This window comes from Carica papaya, chromosome 2 (assembly GCF_054855325.1).
Source record: "Carica papaya isolate Zhongbai chromosome 2, ASM5485532v1, whole genome shotgun sequence".
In the NCBI taxonomy this organism is placed as follows: Eukaryota; Viridiplantae; Streptophyta; class Magnoliopsida; order Brassicales; family Caricaceae; genus Carica; species Carica papaya.
In genome coordinates this window covers 9,110,561-9,128,125 of record NC_142310.1, presented here as the reverse complement: position 1 = coordinate 9,128,125, position 17,565 = coordinate 9,110,561, and the positions used below count along the sequence as shown (strand labels likewise).

Sequence of the window (17,565 nt, the reverse complement as noted above, 5' to 3'; positions counted from 1 at the left end):
GAATTTTCTCTTAATAAATTTTGAAAAAATATTTTATTAAAATTATTTTTATTGTTGCTTCGACTAATATTTCCAAAAAAAAAGGGATTCCACTCTAATATTTTTGAATGAGTTAAATACATGCATTAAGATACAAAAACTTTTCATCCATAATAATGGAAGCACTTCTTTGCTCTTTCATATATTAAGGGATTTAATTTGGAAAAAAAAAAATTCGATATTAATGGATTCAAGTTCATAACTATGATTCCAATACACAAAATCTTATAACACTTATCTATAAAACTCTCTCGATTAGAATTATATAGAAAAAATTAATTATAAATATTTATATAATCAGATATTTTTTTTTTGTATATAAATTTGAGATTTATTCTATCTCAAACTGATTTAGAATCATAAGTCAAGTAATAATATCTGAAATATCTTGAAATACCTTGAAATACATTAATAATTCAAAATGCATCCATTTTTTAAAATTGGTACAAGTCAAGAAACACTTCTTTTTATAATATTTTATAAAATTAAAGATTCAATTATATGAATACATAAAACATAATTTCCAATCATAGCAGGATAAGATAATTTAAAATGAGTACGTATATTTCTATATATTTGATATTATAAATATATATCTAAAATTCTATAAAAAATTATATGTATAATTTGAAGAAAATTTTTTTATATCTTTTGAGATTCATAGTACAATATAAAAAAAAATTATTTTAATCTTTATTAAAAAAAAAAATTAATCTTTGAACCTCTTATATCATATCATATTATATTTTGTTATCATTAATTATATTTTTTTTGCCACATTTAACTATCATCGTAACCGTCTTTTTTACCACATGTAACAATATTATGATCATTTGTTACTACTATCAATTAGTACTATCTCTGATATTTATTTGTTACTTCTCTTAATATCTTAACTATCATTTGTTACTATTATTCACTAAAATTTACCACCGGATGACTACGTAAAAATGGTAACCCTTATTGTAAATGGTTATCACCATTTCCAATGTTAGATTGACATTCAGCAAGTGACAATAAACAGTTATGTATAATCTTGTCAAAACACATGATAACGTATTAAGATAATAGATAATAATTAAACACTATAATCATTGATATGCAAATAAGGTGACCACTAACACTTAAAAGAAGTAACAAAAAATTGTGTAAAAAAAAAAAAAAAAAAAAAACTCAGCACTTTTAACTTGAATGCATTCCCCATAACTCCATAGAACTCTTTTTTCTTTTTTCCTACCTTACCAAAGTTGAATAGTAGACTCTCAACGGATCATTAATCCACTAATGTCAAATACAGGAAAACTTCGATTGGCATTCATGTAACCATATAAAAAGGGATACAAACTTTATTACATAAAATATCTGACTATATATATATCTTACAAAGCCCACGACCACTCTTCAACAAATCTTCAATCAAGAAATTATTGACAAATTATGTGACATGATACAAAAATAGAAACAAAAATCACTATTCCTTCATATCTTGAGACACAAATCCATCCATGCCAACAAGGACAAAAAAATATGGCCCTATTTGTACATGATTGAGGGCCGAACGCAATTACCACCACCTACTACAGACAATAAAAGAATAACAAATTGTGGAACCACCCAATGACTTGATGAACCTCTGCATGCAAGCCCTACGGTCGATGATACACATATTTTGTTCTCGGGTCCACGATCAGACCCTTGCCTCCGTTCACCTCCAAATCATGCCTGCGCTTGGAACAATAGTTAAAAGCATTAGAGACCATCCATTTCTTTTTCCAATGTTGTCATTCTTAATTATGAAAATGGCCATGATGGCACGTAAAATGCCAATGGTTCAATTATGAGAACTGAATAGTTTGTTGGTGGGAACCATTCTTCAGTTAAAAATATCCTTCTTTGGAACTTACCAACAACTATGGCGGGTAATGGCAATCGGCAGATATGATGGTTGCTGAATAGATAAATCATTTCCAATGGATTTATTCTCTTAAATTTCCAAAACAAACAAGAGTGCTAGTTCCATTTATGATAATGCATAGAGGAAAAAATTGTCGATTGATTAAGATAAAAGTACTTTGAGGGAAAAAGAACTAGAAAACTCAACTGAAACACAAAATCAGGGATGGTCAACTGCTCACGTGGAACATATTTGAACAGCTGAAGAAGCCGATCAACATATACAACTTTCTTCCAGACCTAGAGGAAAATTTCCAACAGAAAGAAAAAGAACCAGTAAACTTTGAACACCAATTCAGGTACCAGCCATTAATCAAAGAGAAATAGTTTCCAACTTACCACATTGTCTACAAATAATTGGAGAGCAAAAATTGTTGCCTTCAAGTGGAAAGTTGGATGAAGAACATATATTGACTGTACAGAGCAAATAAGATGATAACGAAGATTGTAATGTTTTATTATAATTAAACACGGAATAATAACGTACATGCAGGTTACGCTGATGTTTCCGACCAAGTATTTGTTGTAACCTTCTCATCCATCCCAAGTCAGGCTGGCTGTTATTCCATGAACAGGTGCATATAAATTTAGTGTAGGAAGCATTAACCTTAAACAAGACTGTCAAATGCAAGTTAAAACAGTCATTAAAAATCCAAACCATTTCAATCTCTGAAGTCAAAATTCCCCGAAAAAGGAAAAAGAATTTGCATATCTACAGGATATTGATCTCTTTGTTTCACAGTCAGGAAGTTCCTTTAAATGATGCAAGTACCATCTAAACATCAGAAGACATGTAGATGTACAACTATGGTGGGAAAACTGAAAGAACCCTATGATTCAGCTGTTTAAGAAGCTTGCAGATCTAGGCAAAAATAAAATATTCTCAACTTAAAAATAGGAATTTCTTCAAAGAGAAACTATATGTCACTGGAAGTTGCCAAAATATCAACTTTTTCTGCAATTCCTACTTCCCTGCCTAGACTCTAATCAATATGTTGCCCAGATACATTTATCATCCTAAAGATGGCTTGAAACTCCTTATGCATATAATACTTCCCTATGATTCAGCTGTTAAAGAAATTCCTTATGAATTTGTTAACACAAGATACATCAAGGCTAACTCCCTATGCATTCTCTAGAAGTGATTCTTTGATGCAGTCTTCAAATAAAACATATAATACTTACAGCTGTAAGGATGCTGCAGAGTGAAAGTATACAATAGAATAAGACTTCTGTATCAATGGCTCAAATTCCTGAAAGTTAAAGATCGAGGCAATGACTTAGACCAACGGGTATGTATATGAATCATTGAAGACCAAATGAGTACTAATTTTACAGCACAAGCGAGAACAAAATAACCTAGAAACTACAATCCAACTCCAAACTGCATAGAAGTGACAGTATCAGAAGCAAAGATGAATTTCAAAATAAAGACAGCTGTAGCCTGCATACCTTTACCACATAAAGCACGAAGCGCTCCAAATCAAGACATCGCAGCAAAAAATGTGCACCCACAACCACCATCACAGGACGGCCCTCACTGTCTACACCACCACGGTAACTGGAACAAAAACAAGAGAACACACTCATTGCTTTTATCCAACCAAGGACTACTGATCCATATTCAAATGAACTAAAGAGTGGTATCATGGAATAACAAAAATGAGTTTGCTTGGTGTCTTTACAAACCCGACAAATCAATGGAAAACATCATAAAAGAACAAGATATTATACAGCCTGAATAATGGTTTAATCATGTGCAATCATTACAGCTGCAAGAATTTGATTTCCCAGCTGGCAGGAAAAAAAATTATGGAACCATATCATGATTCATGAAAGAAAAAGACAGGAACCTAATATACCAATTTTGAAAGGCAACTAAATTTAATCAGAAACTTCATAAATGCTTACACTATCTTCATCTCTGCAATTTCAGAAAGATTAAGAGAATTTGCTTTAGCAAGGTATCTGGAATGAAGTGAGTACTCCTCAGCAGCTGATAAAGGAGGTCCACCAAGGTCACCAAATCCAAGCATTTTAGCGCAATTCCATCCACTTTGTGCTTGAGCAGTTTTTTCCCATTGTTCCTTACGTCTCTGATCTGGATCTTTAATCAAAGACATGAAGGCAGGATCCAAATAGGAATCCAAATAATGAGAGTTCCTGTAGGATTTTATACATCCACCAGTGTCAATCCTATTTTAAAATTACACCAGTAATTTCTTTCAAAAAAAAATTTACACCAGTAATAATTCTGTCATTATGAACGTAAAACTGATGAAAGAGAATAGAGATGCAAAAACCCAATTTACAGTTTTTGACATAGAAAAATAGAACATAGGAAATCGACATGCCAGATAACTATGCATAAAGAGAAGCTTATGACAGCATTTTTCCCAAAAGTGATATCTACCGCAGAGATTATGAAACTAATCAAATCTTCTAGCAAAAAATATAACAAAATAAACAAGGATCTGTATGCAGGCACGTATATATTCAAATGAAGCACATAGAGATTATTGAACTACTGGAAAACTCGACTGAAAGGACAGAATAATGCTTGTACTGACCTTCGCACCAAACCAACATCACCAGTAGGAAGTTCAGCTGGGGCTTGTGGGGGTCTTGAAGCAGTCTTTTTAGGCAATGGCTTTATTCTGATTTTACGTTCATCAATAATTGTCTCGCCATTCTCATCCCCAACATCAGCAGGGAGCTTTGAAATGGCCACCTCCTCCTCATGTTTGTCTCGAGGAAAGTAGAGCGGAAGCAATCTACATTTAGAAGTTTAGATCATGCCTAAAGTATACAGAATTCTCGAAGAGAACTGGCAACAGTACAGATCATTTTGCATATCCAGAGTAAAATAAAGGAAATAACATTATCACCTGCTGTATTAGATTAATGAAATACATGCACATGGTTTCAAATGTCACCCTCACAACCTTGACATTTTATTCTATTATTCAGACTGATGACCATTTTTTTTTTATATAATAGCTGAGCGCAAAAAAAGTCATTAAAAGAAAAAGAACTATGGTAAACTTAAATCTCAGCACGGAAATCCTTTTATGAGCTTGCTGATACCAGACAATACAATGTCGGAATTGCTACAGGTGATTCAAGCAGCTGAAAATATGAGCGACTGGAGTGAAGTTAACATTAGAAATAAATAGTATCTTGACCTTTTATATATCTCGGTATCAGAGGATGTAGTTGTACAGAAGACAACAGCAGTTATTTTATCTTTTTGTTTCTCCAAAAATCGACGAACGGTCCCTGAAGGAAGGGAAACAAAAGATGAATGGGAAGATTGTACTATCAAAGCATAGTGATAAAGCTTCAGACATTTTTATCGCATTGCAAAAACATTTTCACAAAGAAAATAGATCAAGAAAACATTACAAAAATTTTATAAACTGGTGCATTTGAAAAATGCCATGTAACAAATACCAGCTCTTTCCATTTCATGAGAAAATCACAACTTAATTTTCTAAAGAACTCACGTAAAAATGAAAAATCCATAACATCACATAATAACAACAACTTTTTCTATTCCAAAGTTATAGCTCGTATTTCTTCTAGCATTAGAGGAAGAGATATAAATTCAAATGGACATATGCCAGTTTGAGGTCCCCGAGATGATGCAGTTCTAAAATATCAAGTTTATTTTTCTTGATAAGAGAAGATCTAGAATACTTTCGTTTGTTGTACTCATCTTCAGCAACTGTAGCTGATGCAGAACAATAAGATATTGAACTGAACAAATTTCATTACTAAGAAATATTTATATAATTTTGATATACATGTATTATTAAGGCACTTATCTTAGTTAGGAAGCACTATTTATAAGCTTATTATTATTAGTGTGAGTTCATTAATCTTCCTATTTAGTTATCCTACACTAGAATAGGTTATTCAATTAATTAACTTAGTTTTCTATTTAATAGATTTCTTAGATAGACTTAAAAAATATTTTTTTGATTTTACTCTAGTACCTATAAAAGAGTACCATTACTTATTTAGTATGTGGACTAGTTATATGATCATCATACATATTGAGTTATTGATTTGATTATTAAGATTCTAGACCTCCAAATTTTGTTCTTAATTAAGTATTGTATTTAAGCTATTCAAAATTTTCAAAAAACAAGATGGTTGAAATCAACTTATGCAGCATGCCAAAATCTTCTCATATAATCTCACCAGTCACAGGAACACAGATAGAATTTATTAAATAACTGTGGAGTGCAAAAATTTCTCACGTATAGCTACATGAGCAGCTGGTTCACGTGGATAGTTCTTGGCCTCTGTGTATATACAACCCATCGCAATGCTGCAATATGCACGTCGAGCCAAAATAAGATCCAGAAAAGGAGAACGATGCTAGATAAGAAAACTAAAAGAACAAAAGAAATTAGCATCTGCTAACAAACAACCTCTTAAGACCATTCTCAATCAGAAGTTCCAAGCACGATCTGTAGCAGTGACTCAAAGCATTCTCTGCAGCAGTATGATATTTGACAGCGTACTTGGGTCCAACAGTATGGATAACTCTCCTAAAAAAGTCACTCACTCTTTAGACCAGCAAATTATGCAAAATCAGAATTGCAAACATAATTATACATAATCTACAAGAGAAATAACTGAAATGGAGAAAAAAAAACCTCACTACCATGAAACCCATCTTTTGCTCAATTGTACGGCAAAAAGATCTATACTTCGGTAGTTTATATTAAGATGCTTGTTAAAACAGGATCCACCTTTATATATAACTTATACCTCCCTGAACGGACTCAGAAAACAAATGTTCTATAGTCCCATGGCCAAGGATACAATGCTCCTCCTCAGTCCTTAATTACTAAAACTTGACTAAGAAGAATATAAGACATGTCAAATGGTTGTAACAACTATATTGCATGCAGGACATTTTTCATTATGATCTTATCAGTGGTGGAACCAGAAATTTTTATTTTGTTGGGGGTGGGAAGGATGGGGAGGGAGGAGAGGCAACTATAACTTATTGTACAAAGACTGTGTGGAATGTCAGGGGAAAGCTCCGATGGTAGGCTAAATCTTTGTTATTATTATTATTAGTTTTAGTTACTATTATATATTTTATTGATGTTATTTGTTTTTATTTATCTGTTTTATTTATACACAAAATTATACAATTTATATATGCAAATTATATTATTGAAAAAGATTAAGAAAAATTACACTAACTACTTAATGATTAATTATATGTAAAAATAATAAAAAATTGAAAAGAGCTATGTTGTATATAAATATTAAGAATAAATGTGAAGGGAGGTTGAAATGGAGGGTTATAACAGTAAATAAAAAAACTGAAGAGGAGTTGAAACATGGTAGTTATGGAGGGGGGGAGAGAGGCAGGCAGCCCATGGCTCCTCCTTTCCCAGCCTCTGAGTTGTGGTCCGCCAGTAGTCTTATGATGAACAGGCCATAAGCAAGAACTCAGATCACTAGGCACGTTAATGGAATACAAAAGGATAAAGAATGAGCTTCTGATCAGAAACTCAAAAACTTAAAGGTTCTTCATCCTCATTCTGTCCAAATATACCCACCTAGCAGGAAGATCATATGCATTAGTCACCTTTGCCATCCCAGTTCGACATCCACCCTGTGAGAAAGAAAGACATCTGAAGTTATCTTCTCTTGATTTTCTCAAAAAATTCTTAGCCATAAGAACTGCAAAATAATCAAAAGGAAATGTTCAAAAAAAAAATTCTGTTTTGATATCTGCACGTGCATATACACTTATATGGGTCAAGATCTTATGGCATGGAAGTGCAATTCACATTATATATACTCACTTTGTGAAACATGTGGAGACTTTAACTACATATATTGCCAAGAAAACCCTTCTTTGGTGCATAGAGTCGTCCATGCTCATTTTGGACATTGCATATCTAAAGGGTTTTTTTTTAAGTGAAACCGGAAAAGGGAAAAAAAAAAAGAGGTGGACAAGCATTTACCAGTGTTGCACATTCTTCCACAAGACCAGGCCCAGCGGCTGCATGCAAACCAGGGCTGCTGTGTGCTTCATCCAAGTTCTGTTCCCCATCCATCAAAAGACAAATATCAGAAATGTCACCTATTTACTATCACATGCATCATAATATTGGAAATATCACCTATTTACTATCGCATGCATCATATGCTGATGGATAATATCAGAAATATCATCTATTTACTACCCCATGCATCATATCATAGGCAAGTTTGACTTGAATCAATTATCACAAATTTGGATTTCCCAGAAGAGTAAGAGCATCTTTAAGTTCCAAGGGGCAAGACAGCATAATTTCAAGCAGAGATTCTCACCAGCAAGTAAAGAATAGTGATGCAAGAAACACGTATAAGATTAAAAGCTGGCCTGAACCCCCTCCTAAATCTGAGTGGTAAGTCAAATGGCTTTTTATGCAAATAATTTTACCTTAGCTACCTATCAGGCCTTGACCGAGCATCAATTTTCCAAAATCTGCTCAGTACTGGGGATGGCCATATCAAAGAATTAAAGTTATAAGAAGCCAAGTACAATTTTACAAGATCATGATTACAGGCAACAGTCAGAAAGAAAAGATCGCAGTTCACAAAATCTGACAAGAATGGAAGATAAAATGCTTTTAAGTCGAAATAATTCCATAGAAAAGCTATACAACTCTTTTGTCTTCATGAATCTTAGACCTCAAACGGAGCTAAGCAAGAAAGCATGTATAACATAGTGCTCACCTCATTTGTAGAATTCACAACAGCATCTACCTCAAGATTCCAAGGTTGTCCTCTCCATAGATATATCTTCGAGTTTATTTCATGATCAACAGGAAATCTCGAGACCATCCCATTAATACTACTTTCGGTGCTCGAAGCAGATGCTAAAGGATCGGGAAAATATGAATTAGAAAATGAAGGATCTTCATTCCCATATTCCAAAGATAATCTCTGCTCGGCATCACTCCACCGAGGAACTTGATCTATAGTCACAACCGAATCCCCACTTTCAGTTGGTTCCCCACCCCGGGTGGTAGTGGCCGTGGACACAGGGCTATACATTGTTTCAACTGTCAATTAGAATTCCAGTTTCCTCAATTCTTCGTCCTTGTGCGACAAAATTAATATCGGCGAAACTCGAATTCAATCTCAAGCCAAATAATGAACCCTCAAACGCCTAATCTAGTACCTGAATTCAGGATCAAACTAATTAAAGGATTCACTCTAAAGTAAACAAATAGATATAATCATGATACCTTTGCTTCACCTGCGGTTCCATTAGCAATCAAAATATACGCAAGTCCGTGTTCCGTACCCTAGCCTGCAATTTTCCAGGAAAATAACAAAAATAACGAACCGAACCGAATTTGAAGAAAGTTTGAATTCAAAATTTAGAGAATACGGAAAGATACCTGCAATTGAGGTTTTGATCATGGCGAGATAAATTTTTAGTATTTCCTTTTTCTCTTTTATTTTTTTTTTTTTTTTGCCGGGTACGAACAACTATGCTTGCAGGGTCGATGAGCTTGCAGAGCTCATTCGGCCAGAATCGGATTTAATTGAAAATTTGGAATTTTATTTGTTTTGTCTTTAGCGGGCGCTTTATTTATATTCACAAATCAACCCCATATTTTTACAAATTTCTATTTGTGGCCCTGTGGCCCACCCACGACCCAAATTGAAAAAAAAAAAAAAAGAAACTTGAATCGAAAACTTATGGGTTGGGCTCTTTGATTTTGGGATACATCGAGTAGGAGGCCAAATCAAAATACAGTTTATGAAATTTCAAGACCCAAATTAAAAATATATATAATAAATTAATTAAATTATGTTAGTTATGAACTTTATTTTATTATTTTGTAACATGATAGGTCCAATTTTTATGTATTAAAAGCAGCAAATTCTTTTAATAATATGAAAATATTTTCAGATTTTTCCAACAAAAAAATTAGATAAAGAAAATAGCACTATTTTTCAACTCTATTTCAAAATAAGTTAAAAAAAATAACTCTCACACGTACATTTTGAAATGCCATCACGTTTTATCCACCATAACCACGTAGAGCTCATCAGGTTTCAGGAAATATAAAGAAATTATTTTTTAACATTAAATAATTTTTTTTTTTATTTTTCAAAATATAATTTCATATCGTTAAATTTATGTGTTAAATATAAATTTTATATAAATTTATTATAATAACGTTTTTTTTCTTAATAATAAATTATTATAATATTTTTCTAATAATTTATTTAAATTATAAAACTACATAAATAAATATTAAATTAAATGTATGTAAATTATTAGATTTAAGTTGATAAATAAAATTATTAAATAAAATTAGTTAATCAATAAATCCTTGCTTGCAGAAATTTTATCCCGAGGGAAATTCTTTTCTCTCTTTATTTTCCTAATTTCTCATATTCTATTCTATGGATAATTTTTCTCTTGAGGGATGTTTCTTTCCTTTAATTTTCTTTTTCATTTTCTCACTTTGATTCGGGGAAAAGTTGTTTACTAACATGGGGGAAATTTTTCTTTATCTTGAGGCTCAATTTCTCTCTTTTCTTTTTCTCTTATTCTTTCTCTTCTCTTGTTCTGAGGTAGTTCTTATTTATGTTTTATCATTTTTTATATATAAAAAAGAGAGAAAAATACGGTAAAGTCTAAACAATACACATTCTAGACTAAGAGACACTGATGAGATCATTCCTAGTAAGCTGAGCCAAATTAATGAGAGGATGGCAGTGGAAGTGAAGCCCAAGAGGGGCAGAGAAGACATGGTTGACCAGGAGATCAGCACACTGGTTCTCCTATCTGTAAACATGTTGAATCTGCTCTATTCAACTCCTAGCCATACGGATTCTGATAGCATGGATAAGATTGGAGCAAGCATTAATCTGAATAGGCTCATGGCTGATAACTCTATTTAGAACTTGAACCACAAGTAAGTTGTCCATCTCAAGAATGACTTTGCGCTCACTCATACTCTAAGCCATATCCAAACCATCTAGGGCACCCCATAGCTTGACATGTAGGATAGAACAAGTCCTAATATTTCTACTAAAGCCCCTCAATCAAGTACCATTCGTGTCCCGACCCAGGCCACCAGCACAAGCCAAATTAATGTCGGCCCGATAAGCACCATCAGTATTGATCTTAACCCAGTCCTAGGGGGAGCACACCAGCTGACAAGTGTCTCATTCTTCCTGTAACCGTAGTTACTGAGCACAGCAACCACGGGAGTAGCCTGAAAGCTGTAGTCCACCATCCAAAAAATAATGTGTTTCATCTCATCAATATTCCAAGGCTCGCTCGCAAAGACGAGATGATTCCTTTGATGCCAAGAGATCAGCAGGTGATTTTGAACACAATCCTCCAGTCACTGAAGCTATGACATCAATGCCAAGGATTCCTTAGGTTGGTGATAAGCCAATCATCCATATCCATATAAAAAAAGGACGTATACTCATTAGGAGGTATGATCTTTGTAATACTCTTAATTAATTTTAATATAATTAAAATTAATGTATAAATATAATTTTTTAGTTTTTGAATTTTTATTTAATGTAAAAATAAAGAAAATTAAATAGAGGATGAAATTTAAAATAATTTTGAAAAAAAAGGGTAAAAATTTGGGTTTAGGGGTATTTTTAAAAACAAATCGGAAACTGAGGGGTCAAAATATAATTTTAAAAAATTATACTACGTAGGACGCGCAGTCAGCAGTCTCGACGAACCGAAGTGTGCCGCGTGGCAAGGCACGCTGACGCGGTGCCACGTGGGAGGCCACGTTGGCGATCTGCGCACCCACAATCGAACTGTCCGGATTTGTTTATACGCGCACGGACGGTCCGAATCTGTTCTCTCTTCAGACGTGATCGGACGGTCATGATTAAACGCGATGAATGGTCCAGATATACTTCCTATTTAAATGTAATCGGATGATTCAGATCAAATCGTGATGAACGATCCAGATTTACTTCTTATTTAAACGCGATGGACGGTCCAAATTAAAAGGAGATGGATATAAATAATCCTCTTCACACCAAACTCTAACCCTAATCGCCAGACCCCTCCTCCCCCCCGGCCAGATAAGAAAGCCAATCATTGGGAAGGGAGTCGACTATCGCATGCCGCCGTGCTGGAGCCGCCTTCGACAGCCAAAAGAGGTAAAAAAATTTCCATTCGCTCAAAATTTAATTTTGAATACCCCCATGGCCAAATCGGAGCAAAAAAACTGACGAATGAGCCGAAAACCACTGGTAAAGCCTGGCGACACCACCACGGAAAAATGAAAAATTGCCTCTAATGAGGCCCTTCCCGATTCCCGTTTCGTGTAATTTTTTTTACCACCGTAATCACCATTCTTTTTTCTATAGGTTGACCGAAGCAAAACACCCAACCGCGAAGGTGAGTCGGCGGAGCCGCCACACTAGAGAACCCCACTGCCAGTAAGCTTCGATTTTTTGACTTTTTTTGGCCAACCGAGGCCCCTTAACGTGTTTTCTCGCAGGGATTGCTACAAAACCGACCCAAATTGGCCAAAAACGGTCGAAAACAGCCACCCAAGGCAAACCGCCACCGCAAACGTAGATGCCATCACCGAAGCACAGCAGAGTCGCCGTGCTAGAATTCTAGAATTGGCCAAAAAAGATTTCTAACACTGATTCTGAGTTTTGGGGGTATTTTTAAGTACTTGAAGCGTATTTTAATCCCCAAAGAAAAATTCAGAAAATTTGGGGATCGCCTGTAGGTGCAGTAAAAAACTTAGCATTCGGACACCAATTTGAGTAAGAATCCCTCACCTTATTCCATGTTATGGAATTGAAGTTTAATTTTAAATAATATTCTATTTTGTGAAACTTAGAAAATATTCGTAATTAATTACAGATCACTAATGGAACCAGAACCAGTTACTTATTACTGTTTGCTATGTTTAACTGATTGCCTAATTTTACAGTTTTCGAATGCATGATAATATAATGGAATTGATATGATGATGCGATTGTGTTTTCTTGATTCATGTATTACTTGTTTTATGTGATTACGGTTAAATTAGCAAACTAGAAATTAAAGGTAAATAGAAAATTATTTGATTAAGTGGATGGATGAATGAAAACCTTACTGGATATTCTAGGAGATGGTGGACGGACTGGGTACATAGGGAACCCTGTCGTGAACGTTACCTCATACCAGACGGGGTATCGAAGGTTGGTAATTTAGCACTCATACTGGACGGGGTATGAGGACAGTTCGTTTCATCCTCATACCAGACGGAGTATTGAGAGATGGTATCTTTTAGTGCTCATACCAGACAGAGTATGGGGACGGCTTGTTATCTGAAAAATATTGAATAAAGGTTCACGCGTAGTGGGGACATCCCTATGGACTCCCATGAATACTAGTAGGTTGATAAAGGAGAAAGTTGTTGTTATGACTGATTGAATATAAGATTTTGATATTGTTTATGTTATTGACTTTATAACTTGATTTTTTTAAAAAATCTCACTATGGTAAATATGCGGTAAATGATTTTATTTATGATAAACGAATTTACTTAAATTAAGAGCACCATTAGTTATTTATATGATTTCTACCAGTCTTCATTTCTATGTCGGTGAGTAGCGTGATATTCTTACTGAGTTAGTGTAGCTCATTCTTTCATTAACAATTTCAGATTAAGAGTACCAAGATCTAGAGTCCGATCCACAAGAGGGTTGCAAGTAGGATACCTAATTATTTATTTTCTTTTTATTTCTTTAATTTTTCGTTATTCTTTTAGAATGGTCATTCCTGTAACCCTATTGGTTAATATAAATTATTGTGTAAGGAATGTAAACTCTAATTATTTATTTCGCTTTCGCACTAAATTTATAATTTATCTCATTTGGAGTTCACAGACCGTTATAATTGGTATTAGAGCCGCGTTCTTCAGAATCATTCCTTATACAAAATCCTTAGAAAACACAAAAAATAATGAATCATCACTCAACTATTCTTTATGAAATACAGGTACAGATAGATGAGGAGAGGAAAATCCCCACTAAACTGAGCAGCCAGGGATGGTTCATTTCGAGAGGATGTTGATCGGCTATTTAAAATGCTGGAAAGACTCATCGCTACCCAGCAGGCCCGGGAGGAAAGGAGGGAGTTACCTGACCCTCCCCCGCTGCCACAGGTTGAGCCACCCCTACAACGAGAGGATCCTAAGTCATTCTGATATGACCTTGCTCCTCCACAGTACCACCCAACACCACCACAGTATGATCTGGTACCCCAGCCACAGTACCACTCGGCACCACCACAGTATAGCTCGGCGCCCTAACGGCATCAACCAGCACCACCACAGTACAATCTGGTGCCTCCACCATATCATTCAGTGCCACCACAGGGCCACCCAATCCATCCTCAACACAATCCAGTCCCTCTCCCATGGGACTCGGTTCCTCCCATGATGGACCTAGACTACATTGAGAGGTATAAAAGATTAAACCCATTTACTTTTATAGGGGCATCCTCATTTGAAGAGGCCAAGTACTGGTTGGCTGAGATAGAGAAGGCCTTCATGACTCTTGGAGTGATTCCCAAACAGAGAGTCATACTTGCTACCTACATGTTGTTGGGGGAGGCAGGCTGCTGGTAGCAGCTCAAGTAGGCCACCCTGTCTGTTCCAGTCACTTGGGAATAATTCTTGACGGCCTTTAATGCAGAGTACATTCTAAATCATCTCTGATATATGAAAGAAATAGAGTTTGCACACTTACTCCAGGGTGACATGACTGTATCAAAATATGCTCAAAAGTTCCTAAGTTGGGCTAGTATTCTCCTGAGAGCATGATGGATGAAGGCAGGAAGACAAGAAAGTTCGAATGGAGTCTCTGTCCTGAGATTAGACAACAGCTGTATGTGTTCGAGCTCAGTACATACTCGCCTGTTTTGGCCATGGCAAAGCTAGTAGAGATGAACTTTCGTATTTTCCCTCCAGCAGTAGGGAACCTTAGGTCATCAGCTTCACACTGCAGACCAGCACCTACTGTACATGTTCAATAGAATAAGAGATCTAAGCCGATGACTCAAACTCCCACTCAGATTCTAACAATAGGATACGGTAGGATTTGCCAGTACTGTGATAAGGATCATGGGGACCGACCCTGCTATTGCCTCAATAATACTTGTCGCATATGTGGGAGTGCCCAGGATTATGCGAGGGAGTGCCTGAGGAACCAGAACTAGGCCAGACCTCCTATCTAGGGTAGGGCTTACAATCTCACTAAGTAAGATAAAAAAGCTAACCCACACGTGGTACAGGGTACGTACACTATCTATAATCATCTTGCACATATTTTGATTGATACTGGTGCCTCACATTCATTTGTTTCACATGTTTTTGCATCAAATTTGAATGTATTACCTGAAAGACTTGATTCTATATTGTTTGTCTACTCCCAGGAGTAGACACAAACAATATAGAATCAAGTCTTTCAGGTAATACATGGAGTAGAATACTATTGGGGGAGGTTATATATAGAACTACTGTCATAGATATAGTAGATAGAAAATTGAGTGTAAACCTAATATAAATTGACATGGGAGACTTTGATGTAATTCTAAGAATGGACTGGCTAACAGTGTATCACACCATCGTAGATTATTTTCATAAGAAGCTTATATTCAACTCTCCTAATGAGGAGTCATTTACAAATTAATAAAATTCTTTAATATTTGTTCCCTAATGGCAAATTTTCCTATTATCAAGTGATTTAACCCAACTGTTTTCTCTAACTAGGTAAATCCAAGAAAGAAATTTATATTCAAGAGATTCTGGTAGTACGAAACTTTCCGGATGAACTACCTGGACTGCTAGTGGACAGAGAAGTCGAATTCACCATAGATCTTCAGCCAAGCACCCATCCCATTTCATTTGCCCCTTACCGCATGAGTCGTGTTGAAATGGAGGAGCTGAGGAAACAGATCAATGAATTACAGGATAATGGATTCATCTGACATAGTGTGTCCTCTTGAGGTGCTAGAGTCACATTTGCAAGAAAAAGGGATGGGATGTTGAGGTTATATATCGACTATAGACGTCTGAACAAGGTCATGATCAAGAACAAGTATCCCTCCCCATGATTGATGACCTTTTTGATTAGTTGCAGGGTGCCCAAGTCTTCTCCAAGATAGACCTACGTTCAGGTTACCATCAGGTAAAGATCAAGGCAAAAGACATTCCCAAAACAGCATTTCGAACCAGGTATGGATACTATGAGTTCCTGGTAATGTCATTTGTACTAACCAACGCACCAACAATCTTCATAGATTTGATGAACAGGGTTTTAAGATAATTTCTAGATTAGTTTGTCATTGTATTCATCGATGATATCTTGATATATTCAAAAAGCAGAGAGGAACACGCTCACCATCTGACTAAGGTTTTGCAAGTTCTCAGAGAGAAGAAATTGTATGCAAAGTTGAGAAAGTGTGGGTTCTGCTTTGAGCAGCCTACCTTTCTAGGGCACATCATATCAAAGGATAGAGTATCAATAAACTCTGAAAAAGTTGAGACAGTGCTCGGTTGAGAAAAATCAACCTCGGTCAAGGAGATTTATAGATTTCTGGGAATTATAGGTTATTACCGCAGGTTTTTGAAAGGGTTTTCTAGCCTAGCTGCTCCTCTAACTCAGCTCACAAAGAAGAACATCAAGTTTAAGTGGAACGAGGAATGTGAAAGTGGTTTTTCAGAACTAAAGAAACGGCTGACTACTGCACCTCTGTTGGCCTTGTCGAACGGGTCGGGTGGATACACAGTTTATAGTGATGTCTCCTACTTAGGGTTTGGTTGTATTTTGATACAGTATGGGAAATTCATAACTTTTGGGTCCAGACAATTGAAAAGTCATGAGAAAAACTACCCCACCCATGACTTAGAACTTGCTGCGATTATCCATGCCTTGAAAACTTGGCTCCATTACTTGTATGGGGAAACCTTTCAGATTTATACCGATCGTAAGAGCTTGAAACACATATTTAAAAAGATCTCAACATGTGTAAGAGAAGATGGAAAAAACTCCTTAAAGACTATGATTGCAACATCTTATATCACCTGGGTAAGAGTAACGTGGTGGCCGATGCACTCAGTAGAAAAAGTGCAGGTATATTAGCTCACTTGATGGTTTTAGAATGTAGGGTAATAGGGGCCACACAACAAGTCCGACTTTAGGACCTAAAGAGAGTCACCTATTTAGCCCACCTAACTGTTCAACCCGATCTAGAGAATAAAAGAAGCTCAGTCCGCCAATTCCACCTTATTAGCCCTCAAGAAAAATGCAGAATAGGGAGTTAATACAGAATTTTGAGCCTCTGCCGATGGGTTGCTTAGATTTCAAGACGTGATGTGTATTCTAAGTGATAGTGAGTTGAAAAGGGACATCATGACAGAGGCCCATAACTCAAAGTTTGCCATACATCATGGAAGTACTAAGATGTATCAAAGTATGCAACCCCAATTTGGTGGAACGGGATCAAAAGAGATGTGACCGACTTTGTTTTCAAGTGTTCAG

General features: G+C 35.6%; 1 protein-coding gene across 2 annotated transcripts; it reads right to left on the bottom strand.

Moving 5' to 3' along the window:
• Positions 1 to 1,359: 1,359 nt before the first annotated feature.
• LOC110823977 (appr-1-p processing enzyme family protein) lies at positions 1,360 to 9,569 on the bottom strand. Of its 2 annotated transcripts, none has more exons than XM_022054484.2 (16): positions 9,420 to 9,569; positions 9,264 to 9,328; positions 8,749 to 9,196; positions 7,992 to 8,069; positions 7,581 to 7,636; positions 6,432 to 6,551; positions 6,258 to 6,328; positions 5,178 to 5,271; positions 4,563 to 4,766; positions 3,904 to 4,155; positions 3,445 to 3,553; positions 3,178 to 3,245; positions 2,480 to 2,549; positions 2,332 to 2,406; positions 2,141 to 2,232; positions 1,360 to 1,761 (listed from the first exon to the last, which is right to left on the bottom strand). In XM_022054484.2, the coding sequence occupies exons 3-16, from the start codon at positions 9,067 to 9,069 to the stop codon at positions 1,686 to 1,688; spliced, it is 1,686 nt and encodes a 561-aa protein (XP_021910176.2). In that variant the 5' UTR covers positions 9,070 to 9,196; positions 9,264 to 9,328; positions 9,420 to 9,569; the 3' UTR covers positions 1,360 to 1,685. The 2 variants fall into 2 exon arrangements, with proteins under 2 accessions (XP_021910176.2, XP_088069335.1); XM_088213209.1 differs by having other exon boundaries at positions 9,275 to 9,328.
• Between the last annotated feature and the right edge of the window lie 7,996 nt (positions 9,570 to 17,565).

Coding starts and splice junctions, on each gene's coding strand:
- LOC110823977 (XM_022054484.2), bottom strand. CDS start 9,069: ATGTATAGCCCTGTGTCCACGGCCACTACCACCCGGGGTGGGGAACCA. Junction 6,552..7,580: donor GCATATGATCTTCCTGCTAG/GTGGGTATATTT, acceptor TGACTTTTTTAG/GAGAGTTATCCATACTGTTG. Junction 2,407..2,479: donor AACATCAGCGTAACCTGCAT/GTACGTTATTAT, acceptor TGCTCTGTACAG/TCAATATATGTTCTTCATCC.